General features: G+C 45.2%; 1 protein-coding gene across 1 annotated transcript in view; it reads right to left on the reverse strand.

Annotated features, from left to right (window-relative positions):
* Positions 1-21,969, reverse strand: part of EPHB1 (EPH receptor B1) — a 446,298-nt gene that overhangs the window by 270,510 nt on the left and 153,819 nt on the right. Inside the window, exon 3 of the mRNA XM_011958177.1 lies at positions 19,430-20,111. Coding sequence (XP_011813567.1) covers positions 19,430-20,111 — 682 coding nt within the window. The remainder of the gene's footprint in view (positions 1-19,429; positions 20,112-21,969) is intronic.

Below are 21,969 nucleotides of genomic sequence, written 5' to 3' on the forward strand. Positions count from 1 at the left end.
TATAAACACATATATGATATATATTTATATATACACATATATGACATATATTTATATATATACACACACACACACACATACTCTTAGAGAAAGACCCCAAGATCCAGATGCTCTTTGTACAGTTAAGAAGCCCCACATGCAGCACTGACTCATAGCAAGGATGCTCTGAAGGAGAAGGAAAAGAAGGGAAGGAAGGGAAAAGGACAGGTGAAGAGAGACTGCCTCTTCTCTTAGGGGAGCCCTGGGAGGCAGGTGTGGCCATGAGGACTGGTCCACACAGGGGAGAGGCAATTCTCAGACACGCCAGTTTCTGTTTCTGATCTGTAATTAAGACCTTCATTTAAGGGAGACATTTCAACCAGCTCTGCTTGGGCTTCTTTTCTGTGAATTATTGTAAGTGTTAATGGGAGTCTTCATTAAAGCATCATTTAAGAAATATTACAAGTTAAGTTCCTCTCACCCTCATAGGTCTGATGACTAAAAATCAGTAGCTCCTCCCATTGAACTGAAACAAATTTATCAAAAAAGAATATTAGCCAACTTGGTCAATCCAGTGCTGGAAATGAGATGGAAACAGAAGACAACATGAGTTTGCTTTTCTGAGAACAAACATAGTATGTGACCCAATTTCAAACAGACCAGGAGCCTTAGCTGTTCAGAGATAATCAAAGAATAGGGCTGTTTGACAGGATCTGCTGGACCTGCAGGGCATCATGCTGGGGTGGGAGATGGGATGGTATCTAAAGGGACTAGTGTCCCTGTATTGAGGAAGGAGAAGGAGCAGCAACCTCTGCAAATGCTTCACACCAGCCCTCACCAGCCAGGGCCTGCCTCTTATCCTAGTCCCATCAGCGCCCCCTGCACTACAAATAAACATTGACATTAAGAACAGTGTGCTTGCTGTGCAGAGGCAGACCAGCTGCCCTTGCTCCATCCACCCTTCCATCCAGACTGTTGTCCCTAAGCTCCTCCTACAAATTCCAGAGCAGACCCCAGGGAGACGGCATGTCACGCATCCACTCTACCTGCTACTGGAAAGACCAAGGGCAAAATGATGCCACTGGTGAGGAATGTAAATTGGAACTCAGGGTAGGGTCAGAATGAAGAGGAGGAGCTCCATTTGCAAGGAACAAGAATCCACTAAGCCCACTCCCAGTTTATTTCATCTCCTTATTTTCTTCTGGTCTCTCTGTATCTTTGTGCTGTTTGCATCTTAGATTCCCTGGGCCCCACACTTGGTAAGTTAAGCCTCACTGTTGGAGTTGAAGCACTGTTAGCCAGTTGAAAGCTTCCATTCTAGCCAACTTTGCCTCCTAAACAGCTCTCCCCTCTATCCTGCCCACCACCTCATCTATGAGTCACTTCTAACACCCAGGATTGAGGGCTGATTAGAATTTAAGATTATTTTCCCAGGGCATTAGAGCACCTCCTTTCTTTCAAGAGGTATCAGGGTGAGAAAAGGATAAAGCTTATATTTCAAGGAACAAATAATTTAAGACTGAGGAGGAAAATGGTTTAATCACTTATGTTCTTATTAGCCTCATTCAATATGGTAGGCAGGTGGGTGAAAGAAGAGTTTCAGAGCATTAACTGTGACAAACCTGTTTCGCCTGATGAACATGTGAGACAGAGTCCAGCTCGCATCTGATAGCTGCTGCTGGCCTTGGAGCCTCAGCAACTGTCCCTATACTGTGGATCTCGGAAGCCATATGGCCTAGGGGACTCCAGCCTCTTCATTCTTTAAATGCGTGCTAATCACTCAGGATACATCATTAACAAGCAGATCCCTTCCCTACATACACACACACATACACACCGAAATACCCCTGCCCTCGTAAAGCCTACATACTACTGAGGAGAGACAGATAATACACCCCATAAATCAGTAAAGCTTACATTATAGTAAGTGCCATGAAGTAAGACAAAGCCATGGAGGGAGACGGGAGGCTGCTTAAGGTGATTCACACTGGGAGTAGTGGTCAGGGGAGGGCTCCTGAGAACATAATATTCAAGTAAAGGCTTGGAAAAAGTGAAAGAGCCACTCATACAGCTCTTTCCATGTTGAAATAACTGGACATCATAGGCAAAATGATGATAAAATGAACTGTATACCTTAAACAAAAATTAACTCAAATTGATTATAGACCTAAATGTAAAACATAAAACTAAAACTTTAGAAGACAGCAGAGAAGAAAATCTTTGTGCCAAGGTTAGGCAAAGAATTATTGAATTTGATCTGGCTCAGGTGAAAAATAATTGGTTAGATAAACTTGAACATATGGATTAACTGGACTTCCTCAAACTTTAAAATGTTTGCTTTGTGAAAGACATTATTAAGAGAATAAAGAGATAAGTTACAGACAAAGAAAATATTTGCAAATCACATATTCAATAAAAGGACTTATATCCAAAAAATATGAGGAACTCTCAAAACTTGAAAGAAAGACACCAACGCAAACAACCTAATTGAAACTTGGGCAAAAACCTAGAACAGACACTTCACAAAAGAGGGTAAACATAAACAGATGGCAAACAAGCACATGACAGATCATCAACAGCATGATTTACTAGAGAAATGCAAATTAATATCACCATGAGATACCATGATGCACATAGTAGAATGGCTAAGATTAAAAAATACTGATAATACCAAGTGCTGCCAAGGAGGCAGAACAACTGAAACTCTCACACTGATGCTAATGGTAATGGAAAATGGTATAGGCACCCTGAAAAATGATCTAGCAGTTAAACATACAATTTCCATATGACCCAATAAGTCCTTGCCTGGGTATTTGCCCTAGAGAAATGAAAATGTCCTCTATTTATAATCAAAAATTGGAAACAATCCACACTCTCCTTGACAAGCGAATGGATACACAAATTATGATACATTCATACAACAAAATACTACTCAGCAATTAAAAGCAACAAACTATTACCACATGATACAATTTAAATGAGTCTCACAGGCATTATGCTGAGTGAAAGAAGCCAGTCTCAAAAGGTTGCCATAATGCATCATTTCATTCAAAAAGACAATACAATCGTGATGAAAAACAAATCACTGGTTGCCCTGGGGGTGGAGGATGGAAAAAGAGGTGACTATAAAGGGGTAGCAGAAAGGAGCTCTTGGTATCCCAATTGTGATACTGGTTACACAAATCTATGCATGTATCAAAATTCATAAAACTGTCTACTTAAAGAAGTCAAGAAGTCAAATTTTCTGTATTATAACTTTTAAAAATAGAATTTAGAGTCACAAAAATTAAAAAACGTTAACAAAAAAACAAGTTAATCTTGCAGTAACAAACTGGACAAACCATAGCATTTATGACTAGATGGATGGCTTCCACTATCTTCAGGGGCTCTACTTTAAAACATTTTATATATCTATGAACCAGATCATGTTGCCTAAGCCTTCTTGATATTTACTGGATCTCTTTACATTTTCTACATTCTTCCCACAGTTCATATATGGTTCAACCAAAGATAGACAGAAAATTACCTCCTGGCTTGTTTAATAATAAAAATGTTGACATCAACATCCATTTCTAAACCTTTGCAAGGTGTCAAGATTTTTGCTCAGCTCTACACATGCAGATTCTCATAAAGTCTTCACAGCAAACATGAGCTCAGTGCTGTTATGTCATCATTTAACATACTGAGGCTCAGACAAGTCACTCCATTAATAAGCACAGATCCAGGATTCAACAACTCAAGCTGCCAGCTCTTAAAAACTATACTTCTATGGCTGTTCTCTCTAAAGCTTTTTCCCCCCTAGCTAGTTGCATGGTACATTGACTCATGCCCTTGTTTTCTAGAGAGGTCCTTGGACAGGGCCAAGATAGACTGCACTGAGGGTTCAGGGAGACACATTGTGTGTTAGACAGAGGTCCACTGAGTGTGGACTCCTGAAAAGTCCACTTTGAGACCTCATCTCAGAATGAGCAGATTTTTTCCAACAGACTCCAGTGGGATATTCTTCTAAGGCACCCATCACCTTAAAAAGCCACCAATGAAAGAGGATAAATCAATTATCCTTTTGTCTTAGGACTAAAGACAAAGTCTGTTGTTATAACTAAAAACCAGAGACTAGGTAATTAATAAAGCAAAAGGAATTTATTTCTTACAGTTCTGAAGGCTGGGAGGTCCACGGTCAAGGTACTGCTTCTGGTGAGGGCCTTCTTGCTGGTGGGGACTCTGCAAAGCCCTGAAGTGGTGCAGGGCATCACATGGTGAGGGACTCATGAGAGATGGCCAAAATGGTAACAATACAACCATTGTAATATAGTTATCATAAGATCCACTCTAGTAATAACTAACCCACTCCCTTGATAACTCATTCATCCATTAATGGATTAGTTCATTCATGAGTGCTGAGCTCTCATTATCCAATCACCTTGCAAAGGTCCTACCTCTCAACACTGCTGCATTGTGGACCAAGTTTCTAACCCACAAACTTTTGGGGGACACATTCAAACCATAGCACGTGTCTTCCCAGGTTCCAGTTCCTTTTCCTTTCTTCCTCCCTGACTAGTTAGTACCAGTGTGTGTCGTGATGAGGCTTCCACCACTCTCATTTTCATTTTTTTACACTCACGTGAAATCAGAAAATGACCTAAGCTTTTCAATGTGCATAGCACTTACTTAAAAGTCTTTACATATCTGGGCCATCAGTCCATTCATCTCATGCCTGGAGAAAATGCATCTCTAGAGGAGTCTTGTCACCATGTGTCCCTCCCTCTGCCTCACAACTCTCTGAAGTTGGTCCTTCTGGGACCTCCCAGCCTTTAGAGTGAGGCTGGCTGAATAAAGGACAAGGCAGTTATATTCTAAGCCATGGCAGAGCTGCCATGCAGGTGCCCCCATCCCTGGTCGCTGTGGCGGCCAGGACCTTCTTGAGCATGAGTAGGTTTTCAGAACTCAGGGCCAGAGTGGGGCCCTATTCTAACACTGACTGCCATTCCCCTGGCCTTGCACGGGGAAGGCACTTCAGCACCAAATATCAGGGCTGCTCTGGGCAAAGAGAATGGCAGGAATGCAGATGGGAAAAGAAATCACTAGGTGAACCAAGAATAGGGTACAGTGACGGGGACAAAATCCTGAAAGAAAGTTTTGACTTGTTGGGACATATTTTCCAAGCTGGGACTTCCTGGAGACTTAGCAGTTCCTGCAAGGGCAAGCTCCCTGCCTGGGGAAGCCAGGCCTGCCTGGGAAGAGAAGCCACCAATTGCTCACTCTCTATCAGCCAGAACAAAAATTATCAATAAAAGGATACACTTAAATGTCCCTAAATAGAGACTATTGTTTACTGGGCTACTGAGGGAGTGAAAAAGACAAGAAGAGCCAGGGTAGGTGGAGGCTGGCAGTGGGAGTTCACAAGAAACTCTGTCATTTCTTGTTTCCTCCCCTTTTATGATAGGAGGTTAAGACAAAGCCCTCTTTGCCATTCTGAAGAAGCTTTGTTGCTTATTTTGTCAAAATATCCTTCCCAAGCCCTGTCAAGGCCCCCTCCTTGTCTCTTTCCTCACTGGCTCTTAAAAGCCGGCTGATTTGCACGGGGGCTGGCCTCTCTGTTGTGTCTCTCTTCCAGGCTCACTCTCATTCTCTTGCTCTAATTAGCAACTGCTTTTTAAAAATTTTTGTATTCTCATTCAAAGACAGAGAGAAGGAGGAGAGTGAAAAGGAGAAAGCAAAGGTCTGTGTGAAAGGAGTGAGCAGATGGCCTCTCCCTCGCCCCTCTGTGTACCCAGCGCGGTGTTGGCAAACAGCACACAGCTTCTGTCTACAGAGCCCTTTGTGGCCCGAAAGGAAGGGCCAGTGAACAGCTACAGGCAGGGAAGGCAGGAGGTGGGAAAAGACCTGAAGAGGCATGGCCACTGGGGAAGCAGATCAGAGAGTCAAGACCACCAACCTCTGGGATGCACAGGTGCAGGCACTTCTGCCTCCCAAAGAAGTGGTTGTGTGGATGTCCAAGTCAGTGTGACTCGTGCACTGAGGCTATCAGCTCTCTGAGTAGTCAATTGGTAGCCCCCAGGGCTGCAGAAAGTGCTCAAGGTGGAAGTGGTGGTGGGAGGGCTGTTGCACTGCTTAGACATGGTTAACTTGAATTTAGGCTCTCTCTAGAGGCAGGCAGAAAGGTCGTTGACCCCTTGATGGGGGTCAGAGAAAAAATGACTGAGAAAAGCAACCTCCACAGATAAAACACTCTCCAAAATAACTGTCTTTATTAGAGGAAATTCTCTTTTTTTTTTTAGATACAGGGTCTCACTCTGTCACCCAGGCAGGAGTGCAGTGGCACTACCATATCTCACTTCAGCCTCGAACTCCGGGGCTGAAGCAATCCTCCTACCACGGCCTCCCAAAGTGCTGGAACTACAGGCATGAGCCACCTCGCCTGGCCCTAGAGGGAATTCTTAGAGCAGTGGGCAGGGTAGGTAGGCAGAGATAGGCAGGGTAGGTAGAGCAGGGGAAGGAGCAATGTCATCCTGTAAGGTGGAAGCAGTCACTCTCATCGGGTATGTAAAATTCAACAATGAACAGCTTTGGCTACTTGTTCTTTTTTTTTTTTTTTTGAGACGGAGTCTTGCTCTGTCGCCCGGGCTGGAGTGCAGTGGCCGGATCTCAGCTCACTGCAAGCTCCGCCTCCCGGGTTCACGCCATTCTCCTGCTTCAGCCTCCCAAGTGGCTTGGATTACAGGCGCCCACCACCTCGCCCGGCTAGTTTTTTTGTATTTTTTTTTTTTTTAGTAGAGACGGGGTTTCACCGTGTTCGCCAGGATGGTCTCGATCTCCTGACCTCGTGATCCGCCCGTCTCGGCCTCCCAAAGTGCTGGGATTACAGGCTTGAGCCACCGCGCCCGGCCGGCTACTGGTTCTTAATGAGTATCTGGAATGAAAGATTCAAACTATGTTAGAAGAAAATGGAGCTTGAAACAATTCTCATAAGCCAAAAGTAATCAAGAATGGAGCTGAAGAAGGTGAAGAAAGCAAAGAATGCTTCAGAAAAATAATGAGAAGAAAGAAGGAAGGCATCCTACAAAGACACTTTGAAATTTTTTAAAGCTACTGTTCTTTTTAATTACTGATCTTATTGTCAAAATGTGATTATTAATTATTTTGATAACAAAATCACTTGTGATATCTGCTATCGATTCAATGATAATCATTGGTTTCCTGTATTTTACTATTAAAAGAGTTCATTTTTAAAATTGCAATTCACATCAAGACAGACTCCTAGAGACAAAATAAAAACAATGAATGGAAACAGCCATTCACTCATTAAGAGTCCACCAAAGAAACGCATGTTTCTTTTCCCTCTTTTCGAATCAAGTCTAACGAGAAGACAGACAAGAGAACAGAATAAATGGAGGAAAAGAAGAGAAAACAGAATAGACAAATTTGACCAAAGATGGAGAGGGAAAAGACAAACAGAGCCAGTGAGAAAAAGCAAAGCAAAGCCTGAAGCCACAAGGGCCTCCACATTCAGATCCATGTGGGCATGTGTGTGACAGACCCAGAAACCAAATGGAAGCCCTGAAATCGCCTAATTCCCAGAACAGGCACATTTGTGCCAAGTTCATGATTTGGCAGAGTTCTTGCATATTCCATACAATTTCAATGAGAAGCTCTATCCATCTTGTGCAAAGAGCAGATTGTCATTTTCCACTTGAAATACACACGTTGCACTGACCTTATGTCCTCTGTCAAACTGAGACATTATCACCAACTTTTAGTGAAAGAGTTTCATAACGTACGGGCTTGCGACCATTCTGTTGTTTTTGTTCTGTATGTTTGTGCACAATGTGTCACTATATTGGACAACAGACAGACAAGGCCTCTGCCATCACTGGTTACTGCCTCCATCTGGTTCTGCCATCATCACCTCCACAAGTGCAAGTCTTGTGCCTGATTCCTCCCCGGTTTCTTTGGAGCTCCCTCTACTCAATGCTGCTGGGATGTTTTCTTATACATCCTAATGCAAAGACTCTCCCTTCTCAGCTAGCATTCTCCTTCCACAAATTTTGTTTTCAGTGTGTTGTGTTCTGTTTTCATTTAACAGATGGCACAGAGCAAGTAGGAATTCAGAGATGCATCAGGCATGGCCACTGGCCCTGAGAAGCTTAGGGAGAAGAGGAATGGGAATGTGAGCTGGGCATGATGATGCAGGTGACAGGTGCAGTGACAGTGACTTCAGTTCACTCTCACCAGTGAATATGATCACTCCATGAACTTCCCGGTTCATCCCTTACCAATGAGAAATGAACACTATCCATGAAGTCCCCAAATGTAGATCAAACTCTGATGACTTTTCTTTGTGCATGTTAGTGAAGGCTTACACCTTAGTCCAAATGGAACACTGATGGCAACTCCCATCAAAAATCAGAAATCTACCCCTAAGTGAATCTTGGCTCTTCTCTAGCTTGAGAGGCATAGAGAATAGTGGTTACCAGCAGGGCCTCAGAGTCCTGTGTCGTATGATCTTGAGAAAATTACTTAGCTTCTCTGTGCCTCAGTATCTTCAATGGAAAAGTGAGGCTAATAATCACATGTACCTCATAAAGCTCTGTGAGGATTTAAGAGATAATGCAGAAAAAAATATGGCAGAGCATCTAGCACACAGTCAGTGCTTTATAAATGACAGCCACACTGTATCAGCATTTCGACACAAGATGGAAGCCAATCCAGAAGTGTGCTCCATATCCAGGTTATAACTATCATATAACCATCACTAGGGTGTGGCAGTGGAATGTGGGGTTATACTAAAGAGTGACTAAGCTGCTCTCCTAGCCCAGGTAAACTGGGCATCAACATTCTTTTCAAATATCAGTCGTTTGCCTATTATCTTTATTCCTTTTTGCCACACTTATATGTAACAAGTTTTAAATGTATTATTATTTATTATCTTTCTTTAAATGAACTCACTTTTTAACGTGAATATATTTATTTTAGAAGAAAAGTACTGAGGAAGGAAGGAAGGAAGGAAGGAAGGAAGGAAGGAAGGAAGGAAGGAAGGAGCAAGAGAAAGTCTAAGAAGGGAGAGGAGGGGAAGGGAGGGGAAAGGGAAACTGAGGTAAGTACGAGAGGTAGGGAGTGCATGGCCCCAGAGAGAAAGAGCTGCCACAGAGCAGGGGGACAAAAACCAAACAGACACACACATAGCTGCAGCAAGCAACAGCCCAGAGCTGAGCCAACATCCCTGGCAGAGACAAGGCCTGGGCTTCAGCAGAGTAGCAGAGTGGGAAGGTGTATGCTCCAGTAGAGGGTAGACACCTGGTCAGGGAAGGGGATGAGACTGATTTGGGGCTGCTGGGGAAGGGACAGCAGGTCTGGTGAAGGCTGAAGAAATGAAAAGGAGGCGGGAGGAGGGGAGGGCAGAGAGCTGGTGATCTAGGAAGGCGTGGCCATGGAGGTGTCAACATGGTGAACTGAGGCTAGGGGCCCCAGAGGTAAGCTGGAAAAGTTAAAGGAAAGGATGTGGGGTGAAGGGCCAAAAGGTGAGAGCTGAGAGATGCATGGGGCAGAGCAGGAAGCCCCAAAACAGGCCCAGGGGCAGGAGAAGATGGATGGGAAAAGCAAGGTGTGTTTCTTAGCAAACCAGGAAGAGTCGGCCTTCCTGAGACTGGACTATGAGAATGGGGTGGTCTTCCAGCCTCAAGCACCTGCACTTGTCCTGTCCCATCTGCAGACATTTCACCTACCACAGCTTGGGAAGTGCCAAAATCGGTGGGAGGCATGTGTTAAAATGTCCTGATACTAGAGATGGACAAAGAGTACATACAGAGGATGATGCAGGGTTGAAGGGAATGGGACAGAAGAGAGTGAAGGGCAGACCATGCCCCAAACTGCCTGCAGCACACAAACACACCCAACTTAATGTATTCTGTTGGAATGCTTGAGTCTCAGTTCTTGAACAGGGCATTTTATGGAACTTTGCAAAGTCAAATGCAAATGGAAACAACAATGGGATGCCATTTTTCACCTCTCAGATCGGCAAAGATAAAAATGATTGATATTTTATTATCTTGGCAAAGGTATAGGGAACAGGAATTCTCAAACACTGCTGGTGTGAACAAAAATTGGTAGAAAATATCTTTTGGGGGAGGACAGTTTGGGAATATCTATCAAAATTAAAAATTTATATACTCTTATTCAGCAGTTTTACTTCTGAGAATTTACGGCATTCTTAGTGCTTAGGAAAGTGCTTGGCACATAGAAAATCCTCAATAAATATTCATTGAATAAATTAATTAATTTTTCTCACAGATATACTCACACATAGGTGCAAAGATTAATGCACAAGGATATCTGTTGCAACATTGTTCAGAAATAGTAAAAGAGAGAAAACAATCTAAATGTATATAAATGACCAATTAAGTAAAATATATTCATGAAATGAAATAATAACACTCATTGGAAAGAATAAAGCAGATCTATATGTAACACAACCAAACTACTGTTAAACTTCAGTGTTAACTGAGAAGAGATGTGGGGAAACTAGGTGCAAAGTCCTCTGTAGTGTGCCCCTACACAAGGGGGAAAAGTGTGCAAAATCCATCGACTCTCTGCAAGAGAATATTAGAAACTGACAATGAGAGAGCCTGGTGACAACCAGAATGGAGGGAAATTGATCTTTCACATATATTACCCATTCAAAATGTTTTTAGTAACAACAAAAAAAGGTAAATTGCATGAGTGGAGATTTATATAAAAGTTCCACCCTAAGGAAGAAAGGTTCAGAAATTAACCAGGCTTCCTTGGGAAGTGCGGGTGCTCCATCCCTAGAAGTGTCTAAAATTAGGCTGAGGACCACTGTGGAAGAGCAAAGTTAAGTGTTATGGGGTGTGCTTGACTCGCTGTCCTTCAAGGCTTTATCTAGCCAGATGTAGCCATGCTTCATCAGGTTCTCCAGGGCAACAGCACCACTTGCAGACCCAGCATCCTCTGGATGTTGCAAACACTTTCTAAGAGCTAAGAATGCAGCACATTCCTGGAAGAAAAACTGCTGAATCTCATATATAAGCATATAGGGCCCAGTACCAGCTGGTGCCCAATAAGTAGCTGAAGAAAGAAAAGACATGGGACTATCTAACCCGCATGACCTAAAGAGTGGAATCCAATTTGAATGAGGAAGGAGAAGGCCAGAACTGCTGAGACCTGCAAGGAGATGATCAGAGTGGGCCCCAAGGACCATACCCTAAGACCCAGTGACTCCAGCTCTGACCAGGAAGGTATGCTGATGCAGGGACCCAGAAGGTGAGTAGACTATTCCAGATAGAGGCCAGGGAAAAGCCAGAAACCAAAATGCCTGTTTCCTTCTTCAGCCTTTCTAATGAACTAGGTCCTACCCTCAATGAAAAGACATTAGGGCTGGGTTTGGCCTTGCTGGCCCAAATGTACGCCCAGTGATTCCAGGAGGCTTCCTGAGGCTCTCAACAATGCCCCCTTCTCACCAACCTCTCCAGGGCCCTATTGTAGTTAGCTCATTTCTTCCTGGCCTCCCTGGCCATGCATACACAAGAGAATGAGTCCAACATACCTGCAGCTTCACAGACTCATCCTGCAGCAGGCTAGGTGGGTACATAGGAAGATGAGATACTGTCTGTCTTATGGATGGCTTCTGGGACCCAAAACAGACCCAGCCATACTCTTCTGGACAAAATCACATCTCCCCAGACTTTGCCTGCTCAGTATTATTAACTGGCCCTTGAAACAAAAGTGGGGGCTCAACAGCCTTGCCAGAGCACTCAAACTCTTTGTTTAGACTGAACATTTATAGCCAGAGACCCTTCTCCTAGGGAAAGGCAAGGTTGTACCTCTCTCAACATGCCTGTCAAAGCCCTGTTGGCAAAATAAGGCTTGTTCCTGGGTGGTTTGTCAGTGTTTGAGGTGCATTCCTTCTCCATTTGCAACAGCCCTGAAGTGGCTCTTTCCAGTCTTCTTCACCCTACTGCACTGAGGGAGACCTGAGACCCAGGTCTTAAGGCCCTGTCAACGCAACTCATTAATGGCCAAAAGCAGTGGAAACAGAACTCAGACTCCCAGAGCTCCTAAGGGCCCAGAACCAAAAGACTACACTGCAGGCAGGCTTGGATTCAGTATAATTTTTCATCTCCATGTTTCAAACTGAAAAGTGGTGAGTCTCCGTCCATGCAAAAAAAAAGAAAAAAATTGTGCAGATGTTTGTGCTTAAATTCTGCAGAAAGGGACTGTCCAACCACAGCGAGAGATGGGGACCGAAAGCAAAGGATAAGTCTGACAACAGCCCTGACTGAGCTAGGATACAGCCCTCACAGGCCCATGCTGGGTCCTTGATACAAATAAGAGACACACAATCTCTCACTTTGCAGCTCCCTTCCTTCCCTCTGCCCTTTGCTGTGAGCACAAAACCTCAGAGCCTTTTCTTCCCTGGTGAGCCTGAGATCGCCCTCTGAGGGGCTGTGTACTATCTGGATGGTTCATAAGCAGCTTGACATGTCAGAGCTCTCTGAAGAGATGGAGCTGCCCCTAGTGGGATTAAAAAGGAGATGGTGATAGCGGACATGGAGTCCTGTGCAGAGGGACAGTGCAGAAATGTGTAACTGCAGAACCACCAGAACTCCCAGAAGAAATAAGGTATAAAAACACAAGAGAGACTCATTTGTGAGAGACAGTTGAGAGAAGTTCGATATTCATGAAAATACATGGTGTGCTTTAAAGGATGGCTATTTTTAGCAAAATCTAGTCTCAGAAGTGGAGACAGACAGTGTCCTCCCTAGACCTGAGTTCTAATCCCAATGCTAACATTAACTAGCCATGGCTCTCTAGACTGGTGCCCAAAAATGCTCCCTGGCAGACCCCCCTCTGTGGATAAATGAGGCAGTCTCTCAGCATCCCCACACCACTCACTCCAGCAGTTTCAGACCCCAGAGGTCTTCATGGGCAGATGCTGGTGATGAAAATGGTGGCATTAGGGCCCCTATTGGACTCCTGATGTGGTGATGTTCCCACTACCCACCCCACCTCAGTAATAACCATATGATGTCTCTGTCATCATCTTTGATAATACATAAATATTAAGTTGTGGATGACCAAGTTCAAACAAAATCCACCTAGGGCAGCTCTCATGCATGGGACGCTGCCAAATAGTGATCAGTAGCTCTAACATTGGCCTGGAAGATTCATGATTATTTGCTCAACACCAGTGGAATTTGGATGCTTCTAGCCCTGTGTCTCAAAGGCAGAAAGGCTGATGCTGCAGAGTACAAGGGGGTTTGGAACTGAAACTCCCGCTTGGCATCCTCTGCCATCTCCAGGACCCGGGATCCTGGAGTCCATGCTGCAGAGGGGCATCCTTCCAGCTGCCTGTGCTGTTGCTCATGCCGGTGTCACAGTCGATTACAGACAGCCAGTTACATCTGATTCCTCTCTGGGGGTCGCTGGGTAGGGCCACCACGGGGAGCAGAGGAGGCCCGAGAGGTTTCTAAATGAAATAGCCTATCGGGAAATCCTATTATGAAGCTCATGTTACAGGGCTGCGGTGTTAATGACCCTGGCCTCCCCTGGCCCTGAACAGAGCCGGTCTCCCTGGGGCTTGAGAGGAGGCTGTCTGGGCTGTGGTTTCCCCCTCACTCACCAGCCAACCGCTCATGAGACCAAGAGAGCAGAGGTGCCCTCAAATGTGGCTTCCAGCACTGAGGCCTCACACACACACCAAACACACACACACACACACACACACACACACACACACACACACACTCCTTCATGTTCTTCACCTTCTCTTTCAGCAGCTCAGGATTAGGAGGCAGAGAGAGCCTGGAGCTGGGACCAGCAACCCTAAGGGAGATGGAAGCAGGCCCTGAAAACCTCTTTTTCCAAGAAGAGCTAAATTAGACGTATTTTTTCCACTTTCAAATCCTGCAAATTTTTCATCTCAACTCCCCCAGGCTTATAAAGTGGCTCATCTCAGCTGCTCAAGCTGACAAAGGTGCAGAAACTGTTGAAAGGTTCAAAACGTCCCTTGGGTTTCCAGGCATGAAGGAATTTACATGTAGGTTTTTTAACTAAAGAAAAAAGTCCCCACTTGGAGAAGGGGGAGGAGTGAAGCAGCAGCTAAGAAGGAGGGGAGGCCTTCAGGGAGAGGGCAAGCAAGTGTCTGATAAGAGGAGAACCTAAGGCAGTGCAGGTGGGATCACCAGCCATAACTTGCGGAGAGACGCTAAATGGGAAGACAGGCACATTGAGAGCTGTTCTGTTCTTCTGTTAGAGTTGTAAAGGCCCCACCAATGTCCAGAGTCAGAATGGTCATAGGCGATCTGAGAGCCCTCTAGAAAACCCACACAGATTCCAAGATGAAGTCATGCATCCTCATTCCCAGCCCTAATCTGTAGGACTGAGCAGAAAATAGGACTCCTGCAGGTTTGACCATGCTGCTGGGACCAGTAGTGGCACCCTTGGCATTCTTAAGACAGTACCTAGGGACCCAGTTAGTGCTGGCTAGCTGCAGGGAAATTTGTTTCTATAACACCCAGTCAGTCCTCAGCATCTGCCCCTCTTTTCCCTACCAAGAGCCCTTTTTGGGCTTTATTAGCTGTGCCATCATGTTGATACTCTGAGTTGTTCAGGGCTGCCCTGTATGGCTTTCCCTAGCCCGCAGCCTTTACTCAAGGGGTAGTGATGCTCTGAATACCTTCCTCCTGGTGGCCTGTAGGCCTTGCTCTTGGTTTACCCAGCTGTCAGCCTGCTCCTGCAGTTCTCTCTCCCCGACTCCTTCTTCATCCCCTCAGACACCCAGGTTCATCCTGTCTACAAATCCCAGAAACCCAAGAATATCTTCAGTGACCTACCCTGGGGTCCCTTTCTTCTGGACACTAGATGGTCCTGTCTGCTGCTTAGAGCTGGGGTTCTTGGATTTTTTAAAATTCCCATGTTTGGGCTGTATATAAGACTTATCACCATCTCAGAAGGAGGCAACCGGGGATGTCACTTTGTAAAACATTTCTGAGGGTTCTCATGCCTGCCCTGGGGTCAAAAATTGCTGGTTCTGAAGACCATGGCTCTCTCAGGCTTAGAGAGTCTTCTCTCTCCACTTGGTTCTTCATTTCACAAAGACCACCTGCCTAGACCACCTGCCTCAAGGCAGGCCACGTGAGCCACACCATTCAAACATGTGTTAACTGGCCCTTTGATCAGTTGAGGAACAGTGGCTTATTCCTTTTTGCTGTTTTCACTTGTCACTGCTTGGTGGTCATGGAGCTGGGCCTGGGCAGGTGCAGGAAGGTGATGACTGGGAATTCAGGATTCCTGCTGACCTGTGTCTCTGGACGGGGGAGTCCCATGCCATCTTCATCCCAGAATCTTATTTTCTTAATAAGGATGATTCAGAGCTTAAGGACAATGACACCTAGCAATATGTAGCATGGCATGGCTTAGAAAATATTCTCATATCCATTTTTGCACACTCTGAGAAATAGGCAGAGAAGATATGACTGTCAATGGAAAGGGACTTACCTAAAACCATGCAGCAAGTTCTCAGCAGAGCCAAGACTAAAACCAGCCCCTATCTCTAGGTTAGGTCTCTTCCACCCAAGCATACCCCCTTCCTCTTTCATCCACCTGCACCTCCTGTGCATGACAGCCCCAGACAATGAAGTCCTAGGCACCATAAGTTGGCGTGTGCCCTCTGTAATAGCAAGCTAAGGTCAACCTGGGGCAGGGGCAGAGGCAAGAGAGGATGGCAGGGAGAATTATGCATAGCATTGTCATTTTCTGAGTCCCCAGTGTGGCTAAAGAGGCAGCCTAATGAAGCAGCTTCTTCTGGAAACTCCAAGGGCTATGTCCTGGGAGGGAAAGCCAAGCCCTCAGGCAGCACTCAGGGGAAGAACGGATCCATGGGCACATAGGCACAGTGCTCCAGCTAGGATCCGGCCACTCAGGGGCTGTCACAGAAGATATAACAGTCATATCTTCTCTGCCTATTTCTGAGACACCTCCATGGACATCCTTATGGGATGCTGCAGGCCCCAAGCTTCTAGCACATAGATAAGGAGCCTGCCCCTGCCAGGTTCCTTCTAACAGCCCCAGTCTCCTCCCTATCCTCCCTGCAGTCCAACTTCAGCTAAGGCAATATTTTAGGCTACACAGCAGAGAGAGAGAGAGGGGGTCTGCTGAAAGTCAACTCAGCCTCCCTGGCACAGGAAGAACCAGGCTGCATGGGACTGACACAGAGAATAGACTTAGCCACCAACCTCAGTAGGAAAGAGAAGTGAAGACAAAGCTATGATTTCTCATTAATCCGCTACACTATGAGCACAACTTGAAATTGGGGTAGATGGGCCATTTTCCTAGTAATTAACAATTTTATAAAGACAAATGCATGATCAGGTCAGAGTCACTAGTGAGATGAGGTCAAAAGGCTGATGTGACTCTGCCTGATGGGACAAGCCTGTGTGTACAGAAAGGATGTCAGGAACAGGCCTTAGGCCAAGGAGCCCTCTGGAAAATGCATGAGCCGCTTGCCACACATTCTAATGCACAAGTTCTCCCCAAAGCTTCCCCTACTCCCCTCTCACCTGTTCTCTTCTCACCACCCACGCTCTTCACAACAGAAACAGCTCTAGGCCAGGACCACTCTTTGCTGGCTGTGCTGTCTAATTGGTCTCCAGGTGCCTCTGCACAGCCAAGCGACTGGTCACCATGACTTTGACAGGAGACCGTTTCGCAGAAGCAAAGTAAAAGCCAAGAAAATACAGTTCCCTGGCCATAATGAAAGTCTGTTCTTCCAGGAAAAATAGCATGGAACCAGAAGCAGAGGGATTATTCTTTCTGCCACCCTACAAAGTCCCAGTTTCACATATGCAGAAAAGATATATCAAATCAGCACAGCTGTATGAATCATAGAACCATCAGCATTTGGCCCAGCCAGGCTCAGAGGACACCAATTCTCAGGGCTGTGTTGGGAGAGAGCTAGCTGTTGAAGGCTCCCTGTGTCTCAATTGCAATTCTCTGTTATCCACCATTCTCCTTGCTTCTGCCCTCATGACGATTGCGCGAAGTGGGCTACACCAAAACCATTGTGAATGGCCACCGTGTCCATCTGGCAGCATTCCGTGAGCACCAAAAATGAGTGGAAAGCCTTTCCCTGAAGACACACCATGGAGACCAGTAACAAGTACCTCCACATGCACTTCCCACCCCCCCACCAAAGAGTGCAGAGTCTTCCCAAGATCACTATTTTTGACTGAAGGTCCCCTTGCCAGTCATCAGAGTCCAGTTACCAGCAGAGTTAAGGGCAAAGATTTCAGGGGATTCAACTGAAAGTTCTTGAGACAAGGGCAAGAGGCCCTTCTCTTCCCTTCCAGGGCACTGACCTTGGCCAGGATGCTGGGCCACAAGACCCATGATGCCACTCTCCACTCTCAGAAATGTGGCTTCCTGTGCCTCTGAAGTGGCCAAGTGATGGTGCCATAGGTTCCCCATTTCCTCTACCCTCCAATGAGTTTGCAATAAGTAGTTTGTAAAGTCAAGCCATGTTCACAATAGCTAGAGATTAGAAATGTCCAACAAAACTCAGGAGGGGATTGAGACTGGGAAGGAAAAATGGAAAGAAACAATTTGGATTTACATATTTGTCCTCACAGGCCCTCTCAGGACAGCCACAGGAGGTAACTGACAAACTACATGGACAGCAGAACCCTCTAAAAAAGAAAAGTTCCAATTAGCCCAAAGAAATGAAAGCCTGTTCCCAGAGACCCAATTAAATCAGAACCAATAATGCTAGCTCTGGTTCCTGCCATTCTGCTCAGGATGTAATGAGAAAAATGAGAATGCCCCAGCCAACAAGTGTGGTGTGGCAGCCCTCTGAAAACCAGAGAAATCACCCACCATGCACTGCTGTGAGCATGCCGGATAGCTGCTGCACTTGTGCCTTTAATAACTCAGCCTGGTGCCTTGGGCCCCACTTAGACCCAGAAAAATGGCAAAGATAGTGACCCATCCCAATCAATGGCACAAAGAGGAGGACTGTGGGACCAGGCTGGGATGGTTTTAAAACTGTCAACGTTGATTCATCACTGGATCTGGGATCTGGCACTCTCTCTCCTCTGTTTCCACACCATCCATCATGGGTACCAGGACCAAGAAATCCAATAAAGACACAAAGGTGCAGCTCCCTGCTCTCAGCAGGCCTCAGAAAGGCTGTGTGAGTGTTCTGGCCCAGGCAATTAGCTGAGTCCAAAGGATTGCAGAGCCGATGGTACTAACAAGCCTGTGCTTGGCACTTCATCTGCAGGTGTCTGGGAAGCAAGGTAAGAGGGGAAGTAAACTGGCATAGGCTGGTCTGGTGCTCAGGCAGGGTGGGGATGACATCAGAGAGGGAAGAGGGCAGGAGGCTCACAATAGAAAATAAGTTGCTAATGCAGCCTCCAAGCCCCAAAGGACTAAGGGCAACCCTGGGGGTTCATTAAGGTTAAGGTGGTCATTTCTGAGGTCCATATAGGAAGGCTTCCTTGTAAAAGAATTAGGACCTTTGAAGCAAAATTTAATAAGGGAAAGCAGTCCTCTCTTCCTCAACCCTGGATTCCCCCCACGTTCAGCTTCCATGCACTTAGACAATGCATAAGCTGTGGGGCCTCCAGATCCTTCTATTCACTCCCAGAGCAGACTGAGCCTGCAGCCAGTTCAGCACATTTATTGCCATATGTTGAATACGGGCTTTCTAGGGCTAGTGCTAGTGATGGCTAATATGAGCACATAGTATCCTGACACTCTCAAACTGCAAAGTTTGCATCACTCTGTGTCATTTAGAAGCAAAAGTTAATACAATACATGATACAGCCCCACTCCCATTCCAATAGTTTCATCTTCTTCCAGGGCCTGGCAATGAGCCCCTAGAGAAAGACAGCCAAGCCAGAGGGCTTTGAGTTAATGAGCTACATGGATTCAGTACCAAGTTGAGTGCTGTGGGAGTTGGACTGAAATGAACTAAAATATTTTCCAAATTCAGTCACTTCTCAATTACCCTTGAGTGAATTGTCCATGGCAACCCAAATTCCAAAGTCTCCAGCCACAGAGCTTAGGGCTGGATGCAGGATATAGGGGTGTGTGTGTGTGTGTGTAAGAGAGAAAGACAGAGACAAAGAGAGAGAGAAGAGAGAGAGATAAATTCAACACTTCAACACTAAATATTATGCACTGGTTATTAAGTTATTTTCCACTGTTTGAAATTCTCCCTATCTCTTCCTCTCACCACGAATAATAAATATGGACAATCTGGTTGGACATGATTGGAAAATCATCAGGCCTAGCACTAGGAATGGGAGTCCTCAGAGCTTTATAATAAGCCATTAGACTCTTTTCTGTTCCTGTATGACCCAGAATTATTGGTGGAGAAACCTTGCAGATCTGGCCCTGCCATAGGTGGGCAGGAAGCAGAGGCTCCAAAGCTTACCTTTGCATGCCACGCTGTTCTCAGGCTCATAGCCAGGCTTGCAGGTGCATCGCCCAATGGGCACCATCCATTCCCCATCCCCATTGCAGTAGAGTTTGATGGGCACGTCCACTTCCTCTGCGTTGGGGATGCATGTGCCCCGAGCAATCACCAGAGATGTGCTCTCTGCCCCCGTCATGGTCTCTGGAAACACTGCAAAATTTTGCACAATGCTGGGACACTTTTTGAAGAAGACACGGACAGAAAGAAGAGACATACAGGCTCCATAATCCTGAAAAGCGAGGTAAAAACCATTCCGAGTAAGAGGCCCAAAGCTCCTGACTTCTGTGTTTACCTTCATCAGCCTTCCCCCAAAGTCCACCTGGGAGAAGCTCTCATCTGCAGCAATGGTGTCTACTTTGAGGTAGGGGGCCTCAGACCAGAAGGCCGACTTCTTGGTGGCAATGACAGAGTCAGTCTCATAGTAATACAAGTTGAAGGTCTCCTTGCAGGATCCTGGGACATTAGGGAGGCTGCTGCAGTCTCTCACAGTGAAGCGCATCTCTGTGTAGATGCGATGGGCCCCCCGCCGGTTGATGAAGGTGGTGAGCAGCCAATTGTTCTGGTTGGGCTCGAAGACATTGCACACCTGGTAGGTGCGGATGGTGTTCAGGTTTTCATCATAGCCACTGACTTCTTCCCACTGTACATAGCAGGCCACAGGTACACACATGCAAAAACACAAAATAGAGAGTGAGAACACAAAAATAGGCATAGCAGAGGAGAATCCTGGGGCTAAGGGGCCTTAAGAGCTCACCAGTTCAGCACATTGACTTGAGAAATGAACACATCTAAGCGCAACTTGATTTTAAAAATCTTACAAGAAAACTTCATATTTCTTTGCAGCCCATCCCAAAATATAACACACTTCATTCAAGAAAGCTGTCCCTTGCCTAACCCATAATGCTCATTCTGTGACTGGCTTATTACATCCATGGGGACAACATGCAGCTTTCAGCCCATGTGATGGCAGGGACTTTCTTCCTCACTTCCACAGTCTCTGCTCTGAAAGCCAATCTGTGGATTAGAGGTCCAATTACTTGACACCCACACTTTGGAAATCCCCATCTTTGAACCTAATTTCTTTATTGTGGTGAAATTCCTTTATGTCTCTGAAAAGTACATGAATTTGAAGCTTCTCAGGGTTTCTCAACAAACTTAAATTCTCATAAACTTTTTTTCAATAACATTTATCTCTTTGAAAGACTGATATGGTTTGGATGTTTCTCCCCTCCAAATCTCATGTTGAAATGTGATTCCCAATGTTGGAGAGGTGGGGCCTGGTGGGAGGTGATTTGATCATGGAGGCAGATCTCTCATGGTTCAGCACCACCCCTTTGGTAATGAGTGACATCTGGCTGTTTAAAAGAATCTGGAAGCTCCCCCTTCTCTCTCTCTTGCTTCATCTCTCACCATGTGACATGCTGGCTCCCCTGGCCTGCCATGAGTGGAAGCTTCCTGAGGCCCTCAGTAGAAGTAGATGCTGGCACTATGCTTCATGTTCAGCCTGCAGAACTATGAACAAGTTAAACCTCTTTTCTTTATAAATTACTCAGCTCAGGTGTTTCTTTACAGCAATGCAAGAGTGGACTAACACAAAGACCTAGACTATAAAACTGGTAAAAGTGAAGGCTGCTAAGAAGAACCCCTAATGAAGCAAATGAAGCTCTATTGTGTGCAAATTTCAAGCAAGGCTATGATGGAGGAAAATGTTGGAGGGTGTTACTTTAGTGAATAATGAAACTTTCTTAAGGGAAAGACAATCATGATTCACATTAGAAAAGTGAGCTCCCATTTATAGCAGCCTTGTAGATTGGAATAAAAGAGAAGAACAACACATGTGTTAAGTGATGTCTTTCACTATTCCCAACAACTTTCAGAACTAGGTATTATTATCCCCGATTTACAGATGAAAAGACATCATGCAACTCACCCATACTTATATGGCTAAAAGAAATTACAAGAGAAGCTAGTAGAAAATACTTTGAATGGTCAAATAAAATCACCTAAGAACTTCTATAAGATTACTTCAATAACACGCAGCGAGGGTTGGAGGGGAGTTGGGAGGGGTCTTTAAAGGCATGGCTCCCTTAACTGAGCTCTCTAGGGCAGGGGTCAAAGAAGAGTTGCTGGATCATTCTTTCTTCGTTGTGCTTGGAGAAAAGGAGTTAAGGAAGAAGCTGCCCACATCTGGTAGCTCTCCAGATCCTGGTCTCAAGAACTGAGAATATTTCCAGGAATAAATTTAAACTTATATTCTGTTTGCCTAGAATAAAAAAAAATAGAGAAAAGAAATTAAACTTTCTAAAGTGAAAATGAATTAGGATCCTTGACTATTTAGCAGTGGTGATCAAGGTAACCAAATCATACCAGTATCTTTGAATACTGTGCTAATTGCTTATTATTTACCTTGGTGGACTTTAAATATATAGACTAGAATTCTTCATTAACGGAGCTAAAAGCCAACTATGTGTGCATGGAAAATATACAGCAATTGCTCC

Source organism: Colobus angolensis, unplaced genomic scaffold (assembly GCF_000951035.1).
Source record: "Colobus angolensis palliatus isolate OR3802 unplaced genomic scaffold, Cang.pa_1.0 Scaffold46, whole genome shotgun sequence".
In the NCBI taxonomy this organism is placed as follows: Eukaryota; Metazoa; Chordata; class Mammalia; order Primates; family Cercopithecidae; genus Colobus; species Colobus angolensis.